Source organism: Mytilus edulis, chromosome 10 (genome assembly GCF_963676685.1).
Source record: "Mytilus edulis chromosome 10, xbMytEdul2.2, whole genome shotgun sequence".
In the NCBI taxonomy this organism is placed as follows: Eukaryota; Metazoa; Mollusca; class Bivalvia; order Mytilida; family Mytilidae; genus Mytilus; species Mytilus edulis.
In genome coordinates this window covers 2,688,528-2,708,495 of record NC_092353.1, presented here as the reverse complement: position 1 = coordinate 2,708,495, position 19,968 = coordinate 2,688,528, and the positions used below count along the sequence as shown (strand labels likewise).

The window sequence follows — 19,968 nt, the reverse complement described above, 5'->3', positions numbered from 1 at the left end:
AGGTCAAAACAAAACAGAATGGCAGACATTTTTTGTAAAATATTATATTAATGAAATAGAATTTCATATTTAACCGATTATGTTGAGTTGAAGAAGTTGCATACTTACATTATATCAAAAAGTATTTATCAACTTTTTATCATTTCCATCCGCTTTTTATTTTAGTCATATCATCAATATCAAAATTTTTGACAATTCTTTTTTTTTTGCAGTCACCATATTTTATTAACGTAAAACGCAAATTATAACACAGAACATTGTGACACAAATGTTTTATCAAATTCATAACAAAATGCAAGAATCTGATCGAGTATATCATCATTATCACAAAGGTGTTCAAAGTAGTGTTTCTTGTAAAACACGATTGAAACTACATGTCCTGTTAATCTTATCATTTCAACAACACTTTTTTTCAATTGCAGATCTATAGTAGAAACTTGGCATCGAATAGTGTTCTGTTCCATCATAATCGATCGTCTTTCATGTTAAATAAATTGTTGCTGTGAATAAGACAATGCAATGTATAAACAAAATGAATATTAAAACACCTAGGCTTTACATGAATGTATTCCTTTAGATTAGCTGTTAAAAATGATTCATCATTTGAAATTTGTTACTTTTATCAATAATAATAACAAAAAATAAGATAAAAATTCAATTTCACTGGACGACTTATTAGAAATCAAACATGTTCAGATTTTCACAACTGAGTTATATAATTCAAGTTATTAAATTGGTTCTACAGTTTAAACAGTAATAGTTTTGGCTTGCCAAATGCTCTGTTTTCAACAAGGTTAAGGATCAATAAATGACCTATGCAAAGATTTTTGTAAAAGAGCTAAAGATAAGATCTTATAATGGTTTCATGTAACTCAATAACGTTTTGATATTATTTTAAGCTTTTAGTTGCGGTTGCGAGTCTCCCTTGAAGTTACACTATTTCAAGAACAGTCAAGTCAATTATTTATAATTTATCTTTATGTGAACTTATCTATCCCTACAGTTTATTCATACCTTCCAAGTAAGATCTGTTGATCTGAAAATTAAAATTGCATACTCAATATGTTATATCATTGATATGAAGCTTCTTCGAAAGTGACAACTACAATATTCCAATAATCTATTCAGAAAGTAAGCTTGTACGAACTGTTAATGAGTATTCTAAATTGATGTGTACGCCCCATGTATGGGCATTATGTTTTCTGTTCTGTGCATCGTTCGTTCGTCCGTCCGTCTCGCCTTCTTCAGGCTTTAGTATTTGATAAAGGTAGTTTTTGGATAAAGATGTTTTCCAATCAACATGAAACAAAGATCACATGTTCTCTATGAAAGGATCTTTCTAAAGTCAATGCCAAATTAGAGTTTTGATCTTAATTTTACGGTCCACTGAACATAGAAAGTGATAGCAAATGTGTCATCCGTGTACTATGGACACATTCTTGTTTTTTTAAAAGGTGGATCTTTTATTCGTTTGATTTATTCATAACCATTGTCAATTTGGTGTGATTTAATGCTCAATATACTGTATAAATACTTGAGAATTAGTGACTATTTCAACCTCATAATGGTTATCAAAGGTACCAGACTTATAATTTAATAGCCAGACGAGTGTTTCATCTAAGTCTTTTTAGTGACGCTCAGATCAAAATAGAAATTAGACATACAAGTATAAAGTTGAAGAGCATAAAAGACCTAAAATTCCAATTGATTGTGCCAAATACGGCTAAGAAAATATGCCTACGATAAGAAATCCTAACCATTTCGAATAGTTCATACTTTTTTCAAACAGTACGTTTATTTCGCGTTTAACCCTTACTAGTCCACTTCGTAATATTCAAATTTATTTTCTGTAACCAGATAAGGAAAGATCACAACTTTAAACTATAGCGACGATTTATATTCGCGTTATTTTCTACTCTCGAAAGTCGCGAAAATAAATCGCTCGCATAAACGAGTTGGTTTACAGTAATTGATATTCATGTCAATACCGAATTGCTGATTACTTGGATAATGATACCCTCAGGGACACAACGTCAACCACTTAACATTTTTTGTTAGTTTTTGTGTCCATGTGTTTCTTACCTGATCGTCTTTGTAGAAGTTTAGGTCTGATAACAAACCACGATATTACTAATAGTAAACATGTTCCTACAATACAAGCAACTGAGATACCAGCAATCACACCTGCCGACAATTGAGAATTTGATGCCGCTACATCTAGAATAGAAATATAGTTATATTTTTCTAAATAAACTTCACTCCACTTTAAAAAAAAAAAAAATTGTTCCATGCAAATATACTTATACAAGTCTATTAGAATATCAATTGTGCAGTTTTATCGAATACAGTTCCAATAGTTGATCCTATATTTGCTATTTCTGTCCTTTTTTTCATTCTATCATATTGCTTTTAATTAAGCATGTCGACACGTCGAAAAAATAATTCTGCATCAGTTTATATGTATTTTTATGTCAAAAGAAAACAAATTCAATGGTTAGTCAGACTTGTTTTGCAACCGTTTTGTTTTTGTAGACTGTGCTCGATTGTTTAAATTGCGAAAAAAACAAGATTTGACATATTCGTTGATTTTCAGTACAAATTGAGTCATCATTTTTTTGTTTGTTACTGTGACCTTCATTTAAATGTCCACTTACCTGTTTGAATATGCAGTTCCCGTGAACGTGTGCTATTAAACCCGTTTGATACAGCTATAACATAGATACTATACAATGTATGTGGACTTAGACCATCTATATGACAAAGTACTGTATTAATTGTGGATGTAGATACTACGAGTTGTTTGACCTTCCTGTCATTCAAATAAACGTTGTAATAGTCGGCATGGCCAGAGCCTTTGAAGATGTTGACATCAATGGTACTGTCATCATGTCTTATCGTCACTATCTTTGAAGGTGGAACCGGATCTGAATATCAAACAGAAAAAAAAAAGTCAGGAGCCTCTGGCCTTTGTTAGTCTTGTATTATTTTAATTTTAGTTTCTTGTGTACAATTTGGAAATTAGTATGGCGTTCATTATCACTGGACTAGTATATATTTGTTTAGGGGCCAGCTGAAGGACGACTCCGGGTGCGGAAATTTCTCGCTACATTGAAGACCTGTTGGTGACCCTCTGCTGTTGTTTTTTATTTGGTCGGGTTGTTGTCTCTTTGACGCATTCCCCATTTCCATTCTCAATTTTATTATCATGTATTATACTCGATCAAGGCATCATGATACTGAAAAAGTACATCCTAATAATTAACCACAGTAAGTAACACCATAAGTGATCAAAGCAGGAAAGTCTATGACACTTATAAACAGAAAGTATAGTGCAAATGACGAAAAATTTGCCAATTTCATATGTGGTATGTTTATATTAACATTAAACGAGATACTGTTTAAATTCTAACTTAAAGATGAATTCCCTATATCTCAGACAAAGTCTAAGTTTTGCGAAATGAATATTCTGTCCCGCAAAAGATATACATAATAATTTCATTCTTCGTTTCCAAACAATAACATTTTTGGAGCAATAGAGGTTTCCGTTATATCGCAGGCTACGTTACATTGTTGTCAATATGATTGAATTTGCTGCGACTGACATACAAGGGAGATATTTCCTTAACCGTAAAACCGGGTTTCAAACATAATTTTATACATTAGAAAATGCAAGCACCAATTCAAGAACATGACAGTTGCTTCCTTTTCGTTTGATGTGTTTAGCTTCTGATTTTGCCTCCTGTGAAGGGACTTTCCGTTTTGAATGTTTTTCGGAGTTCGGTATGTTTGTTATTTCACTTTCAAATATTTAAAAAAAAAATTCTCCTTTTTTAAGCTGTAAGTAATGACCTTTATAAAAATGGCCGTCGACGACATTGTTAATTCTGTCATGACGGTTTGATATTTCTTTAATCTTGATTTATTTTATATTTTGTCTGCAGTTACTGTATTAAATCAATCGTCCTGAGCATGCATGAAATATTTGCCACTTGACGTTCAACAACGTAATCATAAATTATACTTACTTGTATGTGTTTGCAGTGAATTAGATGCTGCACTACGTAACCCATTGGCCACTGCTACCACATACATCGTGTAAGACATTCCGGCATCTAAACCATTTACAACGTAATATATGAACGACCCTGTCGAATTTTGTGTTGTGCCCTGTTGTTTTCCATTCACGTAAACTATAAAATGGTCAAAATTCCCTAATCCTTTTGTAATGTTGAGTGCGATTTTTGCTGTAGTTTGTTGTAGTAATTTTACATTATTCGGAGCATCAGGATCTAAAAAAGTAAGAAGATAAGCTATTTAAACATGCTATATGTTAAGCATGATTATATTTACCGTATTTATTTTTTAAGAACTCATAGTTCCATTAGTAATGAGAGTCACAAATATTCTGTGTAACATTTTTGTTTTTAGTTAAGTTTCATACACAATTCCGTCTTTCGCATGGCGATCGCGAGTGATGCATGAATAGCAAAACACGCTTTCCCAGTCAACGCATGCGTTATTCATCCTTGTATTTTGTTCTTTCACATTGTTTATTGTTTTGTAGAGTGAGGGGGATATTTTTTATTTGATTTTGTTCTTTTAATATAGTGGGTTGAGTGTGTTTGTATCATTTAAATGGATTTATGAGCTTAAAATATGGGACGGGTGCGATCGTTAACTGTTTTTACACACAATATATTGTATTTGTTTGAAGTCTTATAACTTGTCGGGGGTTACCATAAGTCATTTTTGAATGAGGTTTTTGATTATTGTTTTGGATTTTAGTAATAAGCATTAGTGTCGATGCCAGATCTTTATTTCTTTTTCCTATTAATTTACAAATTATTTGAAGTTGGGACCTGTTAATATCAGAACAACTGCAAATGTTTCTATTGATGTCTATATTTAGTAGGCTTTGGATTGACGTGACAGAGACTTAAACCTTACATCATTTAAAAAAAAATATCATTATATTTCTGCAGATTCCAATTAAATAAAGTGTTATTGACATTTCCAATACCTCATGTAAAGTTGATGTATTTAGCTATCATGCAAAGTCCCTTCTGCAAATTAAGCTCCTCATATAACGGAAATATATATATATATTCATGTTTTCCACATAATTGGTTTAAAACCTTTCAAATGATAGTAAATATAAATTGATAATGTATCCTATATAATTTCACGATGTTTATTAACTTACATGTACATCTTGTTTGTACCTCTGATCTCCTGCTTACTGAATTGACTACCAAAGCAAGTTGTACGGTATAACAGATACCAGGAGAAAGATGGTTGATGGAAAAATAAGTTCCATAAATGTGAATTTTGGATGTCGGTTTACCGTCAACTAATATTGTGACAGCAGTATTTGTAAAATTTTGTGGATGCAAAATCCTTCCTTGAATGGATGAAGTTGCATGAACTGTGTCTAAACTAAATTTTGGAGGATTAACTTGTGCTAAAAAGACAAAATGTGAATAATCAGTATTCAAAGAACATCAATTGCCTTTGAAAGATGCCCATCTAAATTTTCAAAAAAATATTATACAAGTAGAATGTAACGTGTGAATAAGCTTACTACACATAACACGATTACGATTACATTTACAAAACACTGCATGGCTCATATAGTGCCGTGTTTTGAATAATAGTATCTCTTTCTTAAAACATATATATATTAATAAATTAAGGTAAAAAGTAAATTGGTCTACCCGTTGTAATAGTTTGTGTTGGAGTTGCCCGAAATGTTGTCCAAAAGATTCCTGAATTCTTTTTTTACTATTGTTATTGTTCAAATGCATATTAAAAAGCTTTTATCATACAGAATACAATCAGAGCCAATATATTTAATTTGTGTAATTGCAATGCTTTGTATAAAACATTTACTTATGATGATATTTACTTGTTGGTACAGTAGAAGCCACCGTCGTCTTCATATGGATAATTGTTTTGGACGATGTTGTAACATGGTTCACTGTAGAACCTACATTTGAAATAAAAGCTTTATATTATCATAATTTAACCTTATTTCTACAAATCTAAATAAACATATTATTCAGTGCTACAGTGTTTCATTTTAATCACGAACCATGCACTTAACTGATGCACGAAATTCAGACCATCACAACAGAACATGTTTTTTGTTTCCTTACAATAAAATAAGGCCCAAAAGTATATACACACGAGGAATAACAGGCAAAAAACCGACGACGAGTCTTTCGAAATCAACGGTATTTGCAAACACAAACGGACGTCATACTTAAGTAATGTTTAAAGCAAATTTCCACGCCATTTTTAATTTTCATGTCATTCTAATTTTATTTTTTTTAAATATTAACAAGCAGTACATTATAGTGATTAAGACTATAACACTATGTTGACTGCTGTACCCCTATTTTTAACATTTTATATATTGTGTATTTTTATTTTGTTCAAGCATCGTTGTTTATATAATGGAATACGATGCAACTTCCATACAAGTGAGAGGTTTAGATAGCTATAAAACCAGGTTCAATCCACCATTTTCTACATAAGAAAATGTCTGTCCCAAGTCGGGAATATGACAGTTGTTATACATTCATTTGAAGTGTTTGCGCTTTGGATTTTGCCATATGATTAGGGACTTTTCGTTTTGAATTTTCCTTGGAGTTCATTATTTTTGTGATTTTACTTTTAAATAGATCTGATAGTTTTGCTATACCTGACTTATCGATTATAAGTCAAATTGAGTACCTTGAACTACAACACAAGTTCCATTTATGTCATGATATCCCGATAAACATGAACAGATGAATATTTCCTCTCCTCCATCCACGCAGCGGGAATGCGCATCAGAACAATTTCCAGTTGACAAATCCGGGTAACAAAATCCGTCCAATGGAATTACTGGAACAAACATCAAAAAGAACATTTTATTTTTCATTCATTGTAGTAACTATCTGTATTTAGATTGACAATTAAATGTTGAAAATGAGTTTTTTCAGGTATTGTTTGTATAACTCTATTTTGCATCTTGCTTGATCTGGAAACCAAAATACGTACATGTTACTGTTGTTGATAGTGGCGTTTTCATTGTCGTAACGTCTGAAAGAAGAATAAATCAATATGGGTTTATCTATTGACAATTGAAACGTATTTAGAAGATAAAAGTTAGACGAATACTAAACTTATTAAGAAGATAAAGTCAGACGAATACTAAACTTAATTAAAAGATAAAAGTCAGACGAATACTAAACTTATTTAGAAGATAAGAGTCAGACGATTACTAAACTTATTTAGAAGATAAGAAGTCAGACGAATACTAAGCTTATTTAGAAGATAAAAGTCAGACGAAAACTAAACTTATTTAGCAGATAAGAAGTCAGACGAATACTAAACTTAATTAAAAGATAAAAGTCAGACGAAAAACTAAACTTATTTAGAAGATAAAAGTCAAACGAATACTAAACTTAATTAAAAGATAGAAGTCAGACGAAAACTAAACTTATTTAGAAGATAAAAGTCAGACGAATACTAAACTTATTTAGAGGATAAAAATCAGACGAAAACTAAACTTATTTAGCAGATAAAAGTCAGACGAATACTAAACTTATTTAGAAGATAAAAGTCAGACGAATACTAAACTTAATTAAAAGATAAAAGTCAGACGAATACTAAACTTATTAAGAAGATAAGAAGTCAGACGAATACTAAACTTATTAAGAAGATAAGAAGTCAGACGAATACTAAACTTATTTAGCAGATAAAAGTCAGACGAATACTAAACTTATTTAGCAGATTTAAGTCAGACGAATACTAAACTTATTTAGAAGATAAAAGTCAGACGAAAACTAAACTTATTTAGCAGATAAAAGTCAGACGAATACTAAACTTATTTAGCAGATTTAAGTCAGACGAATACTAAACTTATTTAGCAGATAAAAGTCAGACGAATACTAAACTTATTTAGCAGATAAAAGTCAGACGAATACTAAACTTAATTAAAAGATAAGAAGTCAGACGAATACTAAACTTATTTAGAAGAAAAAAGTCAGACGAAAACTAAACTTATTTAGAAGATAAAAGTCAGACGAATACTAAACTTATTTAGAAGATAAAAGTCAGACGAATACTAAACTTAATTAAAAGATAAGAAGTCAGACGAATACTAAACTTATTTAGAACATAAAAGTCAGACGAAAACTAAACTTATTTAGAAGATAAGCAGTCAGATGAATACTAAACTTAATTAAAAGACAAAAGTCAGACGAAAACTAAACTTATTTAGAAGATAAAAGTCAGACGAATACTAAACTTAATTAAAAGATAAAAGTCAGACGAATACTAAACTTATTTAGAAGATACGAAATCAGACTAAAACTAAACTTATTTTGAATATGAGAAGTCAGACGAAAACTTAACTTATTTAGAAGATAAGAAGTCAGGTGAATACTTTGTATACTCGAGTAAATATAAACAAGAACTGATTTTCTGTCATTGACGGATACGTATTCTTTATTTGTTTTTATTAAACTAACAACTAATACTTAGCAAGGAAAACAAACTAGCAACATTAACATGACATCATGTTTTGGAAATATTTTAAACAAGAACAAATTTCGCAAAAATCCTTTACTAAAAAAATTAGATTTAAAACCTGCTCTTTTGATTTCAATGGAAGTTTGCAGTACGATAAGTCACAATGACAATGCTATCATTCTTTAATAATCATTTACATGCAATATATTGCCAAATGAAATACCTTGATTTAAAACACAAGTTCCATTTACGCCATGGTATCCAGAAATACATGAGCAGAAATACACTTCCTCTCCTGATCCTAAGCAACGAGAATTCGGATCGGAACACACTCCAGATGACCATCCCGGGTAACAAAATTCGCCCAATAGAATTACTGGATCAAAAAAATAAAAGAGCATATGTTTGATTAAATCTATTAATCCAATTTGAAATAATCCATTGAACCAATTTGAAATAATCTATTCAACCAATTTGATATAATATATTGAACCAGTTTGATTTATTCTATTGATCCAAGAGTTTGAAGTTGAGAAGTTGTAATCATTCCTCAGAAAATTTTACACTCGAGTTGATTGACGACGGATATGTTTCATTTGCCATTATCTCAATCCCGTCCTCTTCACCTCGAAACTCAATGTGACCTTCAGAATCAGACTTATCACCGAGTTAGTACTTATATGAGTAACACGATGGGTACCATTAGTAAATCACCTCATGTTGTTAGTTTGGTTTGAGAAGTTCAGTCATTTTTTCTATCCTGTATTTTGTGTATTGCTGCTTGTTTTTTCGTTGTTTTCCGTTTTTGCTATTGTTAGTTTGTTTTCGGTCTATAAGTTTGAATATTCCTTTAACATATCGTGTGCCACTCATTTGTGATTCATTCATACAAATCGTGTGCCACTCATTAGTGATTCATTCATACATATCGTGTGCCACTCATTAGTGATTCATTCATACATATCGTGTGCCACTCATTAGTGATTCATTCATACATATCGTGTGCCACTCATTAGTGATTCATTCATACATATCTTGTACCACTCATTAGTGATTCATTCATCTTATAACAAAGCACAAACCAGCATAAGACTAACAAAAAACTCGGAAAGTTGAAAACCAAATGTCAAAAATCTATACATATCAAATGAATGGATAACATTATCATACTCCTGATTTAGTCTGGCATTTTCTTATGCGGAAACTGGTGGATTAAACCTGGTTTTATAGCTAGCTAAACCTCTCACTTGTACGACAGTCGCATACAATTCCGTTGTGTGATTTAACAAACAGACATAATAGGTTCGGTTCTATTGTTATTCTTACATATCTTGGATTTTCAGTATAAGCTATTGAATTTTGACCATCGTACATCACATGAATACTAACATACGTACATGTTATTGTTGTTGGTTGTGTCGTCTTCATTGTCGTTGTGCTGACGACTGAAAGTAGAATAAATACAACTTCGATTTAACTTTTGATATTTGAAACTGATTTAGATGATAGGAAGTGAAAAGAATACTACTCTATTTTGAAGTAATGCACTTTTTAACAGTAAACATTTCTAAATTTAATTTAAGCATTTTCAGTTAATACATGTATCATATTACTAGTATACGTGTAAGTTCGAAGGAGTTTTTATATATTACGTGCAAGACAGGTGTTTCTTCTACTAAAGAACAATCCTATAATAGGAATGGCAGCCAGATCAATATCGAAGTTATAGAGCTGTCATAACAAAATATTTTACAAAGTGCACAATAAGACTACGGCTATCTTTGCCTGGGTAGAAAAACCTTAGAATTTCGAACGATTATTTGTATGTTTATGCACCTAAAAATTACAAAAATGACGTATCACTAATATTTTATGATACAGGAGTGCTTTGTCATCTTAATTATGCTGAGTAAGTAAAGAAGAGAAAAAAAACAAGTTAACTTATCGATTAATTCGACAGAGAATAACATTTTTTACTTATAGTCGAAATCTATTTTGTTTACTTTTTTATCAATACTATCAGAACGTTATCGTTTGTAATAAAATGCATATGAAGGAGCCATAAATCGGGTTTGTTTAAATATTAAATTTTAAAGATAATGCTAGCCGAGAGAAGCCCTATACGAAGTCTGCATCATAGGAGAAAAACAAAAATCGGCGAACAAGTAACTAACTAGCTAAACCTCTCACTTGAATGACCTCTTTTAATTGTTCCGATTAACTTATTCTCTTTACAGACAACTGTCTTACCTTGAATACAAGTACCATTCGCAGGTGTAAATGGATCTCTACACTTACACTTCAACCCCGCTCCGCCATCATACACACAATGGGCGTTACTATCGGCACAGAGAGGCTCTAATCCTATACAACGATCACCAACAGGAATAACTGAAATATCGTATAGATATGTACCGTTATTTTGCTTTTCAATGAGATACTGCAATCATTAATTTTATAGATGTTCAGTATGTGTAAGAATATATTTTCGGAATATAGAAAGTCGTGAGTGTGACAACGCCTCATACGATGTAACAAACATTTAAAAGCAGCGTGATACTGATTCCAGGAAGCTCTGATTTATTGTTTCTCAGACAAAAAAGACGAAACTTTCATCAATCATCAATATATGTACGAATATATAAGTATTCGGTAAACAAAAAGTTGAAAGCAATTACTGTGAAAAACACTTAAAAAGTTGTGGAATGCTGAATTGAAGCTCGAAACCAAACTGAAGAAAAAAAAGACACACGTGAGTCGTTCTACACTACACTGGCCTTTGTTAGTCTTGTGATTTTTAATTTTAGTTTCTTGTGTATAATTTTTAGTTTAGTATGACTTCCATTATCACTGAACTAGTATACATTTTTAAGTGGCCAGCTGAGGGACGCCTCCGGGTGCGGGAGTTTCTCGCTACGTTGAAGACTCATTGGTGGACTTCTGCTGCTGTCTGCTCTATGGTCGGGTTGTTGTCGCTTTGATTCATTCCCCATTTCCTTTCTCAATTTAATGACTCATTTTCCATTTTCATTCCGGAAAGATATAAATCGAACCCTGACAGCAACCAAAATCATTGTTACTTCTATTAAGGATCAATTAAAACAATTGTTATGTGCGATGTCCTGACCAACGTGGACGGAGCAATGATGCTTGAAAAAAATCTTATCAACTCTTTAAAATAGGACTCTAGATAAGTTTAGTCACTTTGCTATGAAACAGTCTGAAAATTATGTTACCCGGATAAAAGTTCATGAGAATAAGAAACTTATAATGCTCATCACATGATTCAAGTTATTGTCAGCCGGTTACACAATATATAGATGTTTGGAGAAGAAAACAATGGTCAGAAGAGTTGTTCAAATGCTGGTATAATACGAATTGTAAAATAAACTACAAACGGTTGTTTTAATGATATATATTCAATAGAAAAAGAGGTTTTGTTCAGAACATTATCTTACTTTGTTTACATTTACCATTGGCAGGTACAAATGGTTTTCTACACTGACATGTCAAACTCCCTCCACCATCATCTGTACAATGGGCATTACTATCGGCACAGAGCCCGAGATTCTCAAATCCTAAACACAAACCATCAATAGGGATCACTGAAATACAAATCAGATTCTCAAATCCTAAACACAGACCATCAATAGGAATAACTGAAATAGATAACATATATGGAAGCATGGTGAAATAAAAAGTAAGATCACAAAAATACTGAACTGAAACGCATCAAAAACGAATGGACAAGAACTGTCATATTCCTGACGATCCCGAAGAAGCTTTTCAAATTAGTCATGCGACAGTTCTATGCATTGAATTATACTTTTCATTTCTCATATTTTATACAAATATAAGTCTCCACAATCGAAACACAACACCTATATCTTAGAATGTAATAAATAACCTTTCTACATATATTTGTAGGGGCCAGCTGAAGGACTCCTCCGGGTGTGAAGTTTCTCGCTACATTGAAGACCCATTGGTGGTCTTCTGCTGTTGTTTGCTCTATGGTCGGGTTGTTGTCTCTTTAACACATTCAACATTTCCGTTCTCAATTTTATTTTGCTGGTATGTTAATGTTATTCAGTTTCATGTGATATACGTAAAAAAATCTGTTTGGTTGTTTTCATAGTGTCATGATATTTTTATAGTCCACTTAATGTTTGGTTTGTTTTTATATATTTTGTTAGTTATGAGAGTTTTTATCTCAGTTATTCTTTTTTGTTTGTCTATCGTAATTCGGGGTTTTGGGGAATGATGGTTATATGTTTAAAGTCTTTTTTATTATGTGTTTTCTACTTTCCAGCGGATCTAGAAAACATGATATTGCAATAAATCTTACATTTAACACAAGTTCCTTTTATTTCTATAAAGTCGTATTTACACTGACACATATAATTGTGTTCACCGCCATGAGGATCGTCATCTTCATTTATACATACAGCATCACTATCGGCACAGGTGTCATTTGAATGAGAACATTCACCATAGAGTGGTATATCTGGATCAGGAAACAAGTGGATATTGAAATGTGAAATTTAAAGGAGTAGGTCCGGTAAGGGCCGATTTTGGCCTCAAATTTCAGGTTCATCTAACGAAAGATTTTGGACACTTTTTAAACACTTAAGTGTCTATTTCAATCGATTCAATAAATTTATGTGAAAGATTTTAACTGATTTAGTCATTAAAAACGCTCCGATTCAAGCTTAAATATGAAAAATCTATCAAATATGCCAAAAAACGTCACTTTTGGGATGGTTTCTGTCAAAAACGAAAGTGGCCGCATCTGTGTTCATCCTCAACCTTTATATATGTTATGTATTATCATCAAATACAACTTACATTTCAATATTATGAATGAACACGAATGCGGCCACTTTCATTTAAGACGGAAACCGTCTAAAATTAACTGAAATGCTACATTGTAAAGATTTCTGTAATTTAGCATGACTTTATAATGCTAGTACCCGATACATGTGCAATGTATTATCAAAAACAGATCATATTTATGTTACAGAAGCATTCTACTTTCCAGTAAATAGCTAAAAGATTACATTTTCACAATTTTGTAAAACTGCTATATTTTGGGGCCAAAAAGGGGTCTTACTGAACCTAATCCTTTTAAAAAAGAAGCTAGTGATCATTCGCAAAATTTGTTTGATTGTTTATTCTACAGAACATAATAAGATTTTCAACTGGCTGAAAATGTGCAGCACAAAATTTGCTCATATCGTTAATTTCACAAATAAATAAAACATATTTTATAGTGGTTGGCTTTAGCAGGCACCATTAATTAACCAATTGTAAAATACATTTTCTGAAATACAATTACGATTACATTTAACTCTCCGTAGCCTAACTTTAATGGTAAAAGTGTCTTGTTTAGATCGAATTTCACCTCTATATCTTTAAATACGGTAAAAGTTTGCAAAATCAAACTAGACATGACATTGTCTTAAAATCTTTAAAGACAATGTCAACAAGGTACTCTTGTTTTAATGGAAGCAATTACAATAAAATATCAAGATGAGAAGAGCTTGGAAATAAAATCCTCAGGTATATCATAATAGGTGGAAAGTAATGGAAACTACTAACATGACTAACAAGCAATACAAATAATTTCATTTCATCATGTAAGATAGTAACTCTTCCGATACAACGGACGTCAATTTGCATGTTTATGTATTACTGTCATATTGAGTGAAACTTACGTGTTGAATTGTGCCGCAGTTTTGATTGAGAACTTGTACATATTGCTGGATCTGGAAATAATAAAAGAAAAACTTAAAAGATAAGTTAAACCAATTCTAACTTTCTCTAGCGTCGTTTTACCATTGTTATGTATGAAACCAATCTGTAAGCAATTCCGAATAAAATCTTTGTTGGATTTGGATCCATGCATAACAGTCTGCATGCAAATTATATTGCATATTTGAAAGTGTGAGGCGAAAGATACCAAAGGAACATTCAAACTCATTAATCGAAATTTAACTGACAACGAAATGGCTAAAAAAAAACAAAAAAAACCTGACAAACAATTGTACACAATACTCAAAATAGAAAAATACAGTCTGAGCAACGCGAACCACAACAAACACTGGGTTTAATCTCAAGTGCTTTCCAAGGGAAAGCAGACCCTGCTCCACATACACTCAAGTCGTTATGTCCATGTTAACAAGTACAATCCCAGTAATAATTCTAATTCGATAGGTCACATTCGGGAGAGTTTTGAAATTTCTCAAGTAAAGTCTAAAGGATTCATATTGTAGTGGAAAACTATAAAATCATTACATATGCTTCAAGTCAATCACAATATATCTAGATATCTACAAAAAAACGCTAAAAAGGGGCAGTTGCATGCTACCATAGGTAATGAGAAATGCAGAAAAGCAGAATAAACTATGAATAATCTAAATAGAAAAAGAAGATGTGATATTATAAGGTATTATTCATGTCAGAAATATAGCAGTTTATTTTCACTTGTGTTGTGTTGATTGATAGCGTATGGGTTTGTCAGTTTTTATGGACTTGGTCCTTTTAATTTCCCTTGGCATTCGGTACTTTTGTTACTCTAAAGTACATATACATTCTATAGGTTTAAAAACAATAAGGGTATAATGTGTCTGTTGTTCTGGTTCTTATATTCTATACAAGATATAATCTTCTGTGAAAACAGTTACCATTGGAGGGCTGGAACGTTTCTTTGCATTGACACGTGAAAACACCTCCACCATCGGCAATACAGTGTGCATTTATATCTTCACACAGATACTTAAATCCCATACACAGACCACCAATAGGAATCACTGAAACATATAACAGATAATTGTATATTGTACGTTTGACCTTTGTTTAAAGATACAAAGATGCATTATGCTGAGTAACCATCATCGCGAATTTGAAATCTTATCATTTACTACTTACTTATTGTTGATGAACACGCATATTTTAACCAGAAAATTTCAATATATTTGTAATAGTGTGAATGTTGCCTATCTATTTCTGACATTATTTTCTGTGATCTCCTTTGGAACACGCGCTGTTCTTATCTGATAATGTGATTTTTTACTTTACTCTTTAATAGTCTACATTTAGCGTGTATATTTGATAGTGTGATTTCTTTTGTTGTTTTTTCTTTTCTTTTTATTGCTAGTATATATGTTTCCTCATTTTGTTTTTTATTCTTTTTTTTGTGTTTGCGAGTTTTTCTGTTTATAACTAGTGGGGTGTGGTGCTTATCAACACATTCTATCTTAATAAAACACTTACGATGAATACATGTTCCATTTATTTGACGAAAGTCGGGCTTACACCGGCATGTAAAGAATCCTCCGCCATCGTCAACACATTTAGCATCAGTATCTGAGCAGTGATCATTTAGTTCCGTACATAGACCACCAAGCTTTATATCTGTATTGGGAAATGAGCTCACATATAAATCTTGTAACAGTGTTTCAGTCAGTTATATATCTTTTTTCATTTCGGTAAATAGTTTGTCAAATTCGAAAGTACAAGTATGTGTTTATTTGAATGTATATAGCATTCAATTGCAAAAAAAATCAGTAACAAAATTTTTAACGATAATATATGATTGGACATAGTTGCATCTCTATAATTAATGTGAGAAATACGAAAATCAAAACATTTGGATAAAATGAATATCACAATCACCAATGGGTTCAGATATTATCACATGTCGTTAGTTGAAGCACTATATCAGTGGAAATGAAAATACATCAGAGAACTATATTAAGTATATCAAATATTTCTAAATATATGTACATATATATACGGAAAAAATGTACTAAAAATCTTTCATATGTCAAAAAAAATGCAAACATTACTGTTTTTTTTTAATAAAAATATATTAACTTATATTACTTTAGCCACGGCGCGAGAATATTGACAAATAGATAAAACATCAACCATCTTTGACTACTTACTGGATTTAGGAGGTATAGTTGATTTACAATCTGTAACTGTAAAAATAAAGATAAAATTTAAAGGTGTTCAATCAATGTGAAACAAGAACCATATGGTGTTATGATCACATATTCCCAACCTCGGTGTAACTTTGAATAACTGTCTGTCATGTTAATCGAAAGTGGCGTCTATGTTTATGTCTGACAGTGTGCTTCTTTAATTATTAATTCTAGATTTTTTAAGTGTTCAATAGTTATCTAAGGTACTAGGATTATAATTTAGTATGCCAGAAGAGCGTTTCGACTATATCAGACTCATCAATGACGCTCATATCAAAACATTTATAAAGTAGCATCGACGCAGTGGTGTAAATAGTTATCAAAAGTACCAGGATTATAATTTTGTACGCCAGACGCGCGTTTCGTCTACATACGACATCGCTCTTGTAAAAAATTCTCTTTACTTGGGAAAACATTTGGTTTGTCTGTTAATTTTGAATCATTCATATTTACTTCACGTCTATATCTTCTTTTTTCATACATTCTAGCTGAGTCTATAATATTATATTAGTAAGTTAAATTAAATGACTCATTATTATCCACAAACAGATGAGTTATTCTCATGACATTCATATGCTAAAGATTATTTTATATAACAAAACTTAGACTTCCTACCTTGTGTATAGGCGTACTGAAAAAAATAGAAATTATTAAATCATAAAAACAAATGTATATAATGGCAATAGTAGTATACCGGTGTTCAAAAGTCATATTATCGATTGAGATAAAATAAATCCAGGTCAAAAACCCAACACCGAGGGAATACATGTTACAGCACTATAAGAGGAAAATAAATGAACAGGAACACTGAAGTGCAACAAAAACAAACACCAAAACACATAGAAACGACCATTTCATAACAACTGCCATATTTCTGTCTTGGTGCAGGACACTTTTAGAAAAAATGGTGGATTTATCTTGATTTCAGGGCCAAAATACCCGCTTAATAACAATATTACAGAATATCGTTAAAAATCTACGTGCATGTAAGAAATACAGCACAGACACACGCAAGAACATTCATAACAAAGAAATGCACAAACAAATAATATGATATTCGGCACAATATGCAAACCGCAAAACAACAATCATATTCTATCAATGACAAAAACAAAAGAATATCAAAACAGTCACGCGCTTTCGTAACTTGCATGCAATTTTGAATTTCATACAATATTTCACAATAATCGAATTTGTCCAAACAGTTTACATGACAATGATGGCAGGGAAGGCAATTTTATAATTATTAAGACTACAAATGATACGACATAACAGATCATCCAAACGAAACCATAACGGAAACATAAAAAAATACATGAGTATTGGATGTACTAAACACCGCAAAACTCCGCAATAGCAAAGTCACAATCAGTGTAAAAGTTATATTTGGGAATATGACAATGATAAAATTAAATGCAAATTTCATAATTATTTAGACAACAAACGATACTACAGGAGTACATGTGTATCACATCACATATACCTATTACCCTTTCGGATTATCTCCTTTCCGATGACCTTTGAAACAAATAGCCATCAATTCTGAGATCAATTTGAAATTATTAGAGAGTTTAACAGTAAATACAGAATATATAATAAGAAAAAATGATAAAACAAAGCAACTTTGACATGCACTTTTTGTGTTGTTAATAATTGGAAGCTATAGAACGAAAATTAATGGACTTGTAGCTGACACAAAAACCCAAAGCATTTATTTACTTTAATTTGATAATGTCCTATATAGTAATAAGGAGATGTGGCAAGTTGATGTTGACAATTATAGTCAACTGTGTGTACAGCCTTCAACAATATGAAATGCCCATACTGTCTCTATAGTCGGCTATAAAAGGTCCATACATGAAAATATAGTTCGTATAAAGATGATTAGTACAACATAATGATTAATAACATGATGCTTTCAGACATTTAGAGTGCAAAGATGAAGACGTGATATTGTGAAATTGATTGGTTTTGTAGGATAAGGAAAATACCCCTTTCTCCTTCCAAATCTGACCAATTATACTTATTTTTCGAGAATAGCAAAAAGATGTGTGACGGAATGTTTATCTTACCATAAATAAAAGTCCACCTACAAAAATACTTCTACACATACTTTGTATACACAATATTTTCTGATTGATTTAAAGTTATATCAGATAAACAAAACAAACAAAGATCCCCCTAATCTCTGTTTGATATACAATTATAAAATTACAATGATATATATACACTGACATGTACATAAGATTAACATGGTAAATGCGTGAATAAAGAAAACAACAGTGCGTTCGTGGTGTAATGCATTATCGAAGATAATCGTGAATAAACCATGTAAACCCTTCGAACACCTCTCATTATGCCTCTTGGATGGAAACATGTGTTAAACTTCGAAATCGCTGTAAATGCTGTTTTTATTTTTTCAGTTTATTAACTGTTCTCCAACATTTCAAAAATGCAACTCACGTTTATTTAGCATAAACACTAGTGTGAAGCTAGTTGTCGATAGCAGCCGGCGTTAATATTCATGAGGCCAGCCTTCAATAATATTCATGAGCCGTCAATAATATTCATGAGATGACTTGCGTTCGAAGAAGTGTTGTTAGAATCTATGAACGATCATTATGATTAAATAACGTTCCCATTTATATTTGATATTGCTTCAAACAGGCATGTCGATGGGTGTCTTCTTCGAGGTCCGCGTTTACTTAATCAACTTTGGGTCTTCTGCGTCTTTAAACAACATTGTAAATGTAATAAAAACAATGTTAATGCTTCCATAAATATAAAACAAAGTTATGGTCTATTACATTCTGTGATAAGAGAAATAATGTAAACTAAGCAATAACAAATTAAAAAAATATATAGAAATTTAACGAGACATTACAAGTGCTATGGACCATTTCAAAGGCAATGAGTACCTCTACCTCTGGTATCATGGCCCACGTGGAGAATCTCTTAGTTTGGCCAGCCAGCAATAGTTCATTTCGAATTTGTGATATACCAAGGTACCCACCTTACCCTTTCCTGACTAACTCGTACGGGTCTAGGGGATAAGTGCTATGGGCCATTTTAGAGGCAATACACACCTCTACCTCTGGTTTAATGGTTGATGTGGAGAATCTCTTAGTTTGGCCAACCGGCAATAGTTCAGTTCGACTTCGTTGTAAACCAGGATACCATATCCCTCTTTTAACCCTCTGCTGACAAACTCGAAGGGGTCTAGGGTATAAGTGCTATAGGCCATTTTAAAGGTTATGTCCACCTCTCTCTCTGGTATTATGGTCCACGTTGAGAATCTCTTAGTTTGGGCAGCCGGCAACAGTTCATTTCGACTTCGTTGTAAACAGAGGTACCACCTCCCCCTTTTAATCTCTTGCTGACAAAATCGTACGGGTCAAGGGCATAAGTGCTATAGGCCATTTTAAAGGCTATGTCTACCTCTCTCTCTGGTATAATGGTCCAT

General features: G+C 32.0%; 1 protein-coding gene across 1 annotated transcript; it reads right to left on the bottom strand.

Moving 5' to 3' along the window:
• Positions 1–308: 308 nt before the first annotated feature.
• LOC139492151 (uncharacterized) lies at positions 309–19,968 on the bottom strand. The gene is made up of 20 exons (XM_071280292.1): positions 19,944–19,968; positions 16,880–16,999; positions 16,467–16,502; positions 15,793–15,933; positions 15,204–15,329; positions 14,235–14,285; positions 12,866–13,024; positions 11,979–12,125; positions 10,771–10,911; positions 9,918–9,965; positions 8,744–8,896; positions 7,045–7,086; positions 6,736–6,888; positions 5,906–5,986; positions 5,204–5,461; positions 4,026–4,289; positions 2,655–2,924; positions 2,083–2,217; positions 1,015–1,036; positions 309–500 (listed from the first exon to the last, which is right to left on the bottom strand). The coding sequence occupies exons 1-20, from the start codon at positions 19,966–19,968 to the stop codon at positions 464–466; spliced, it is 2,409 nt and encodes an 802-aa protein (XP_071136393.1). The 3' UTR covers positions 309–463.

Coding starts and splice junctions, on each gene's coding strand:
- LOC139492151 (XM_071280292.1), bottom strand. CDS start 19,968: ATGGACCATTATACCAGAGAGAGAG. Junction 14,286..15,203: donor AACGTTCCAGCCCTCCAATG/GTAACTGTTTTC, acceptor TATTATTTCCAG/ATCCAGCAATATGTACAAGT. Junction 12,126..12,865: donor AAAAGGAACTTGTGTTAAAT/GTAAGATTTATT, acceptor TTTGTATTTCAG/TGATCCCTATTGATGGTTTG.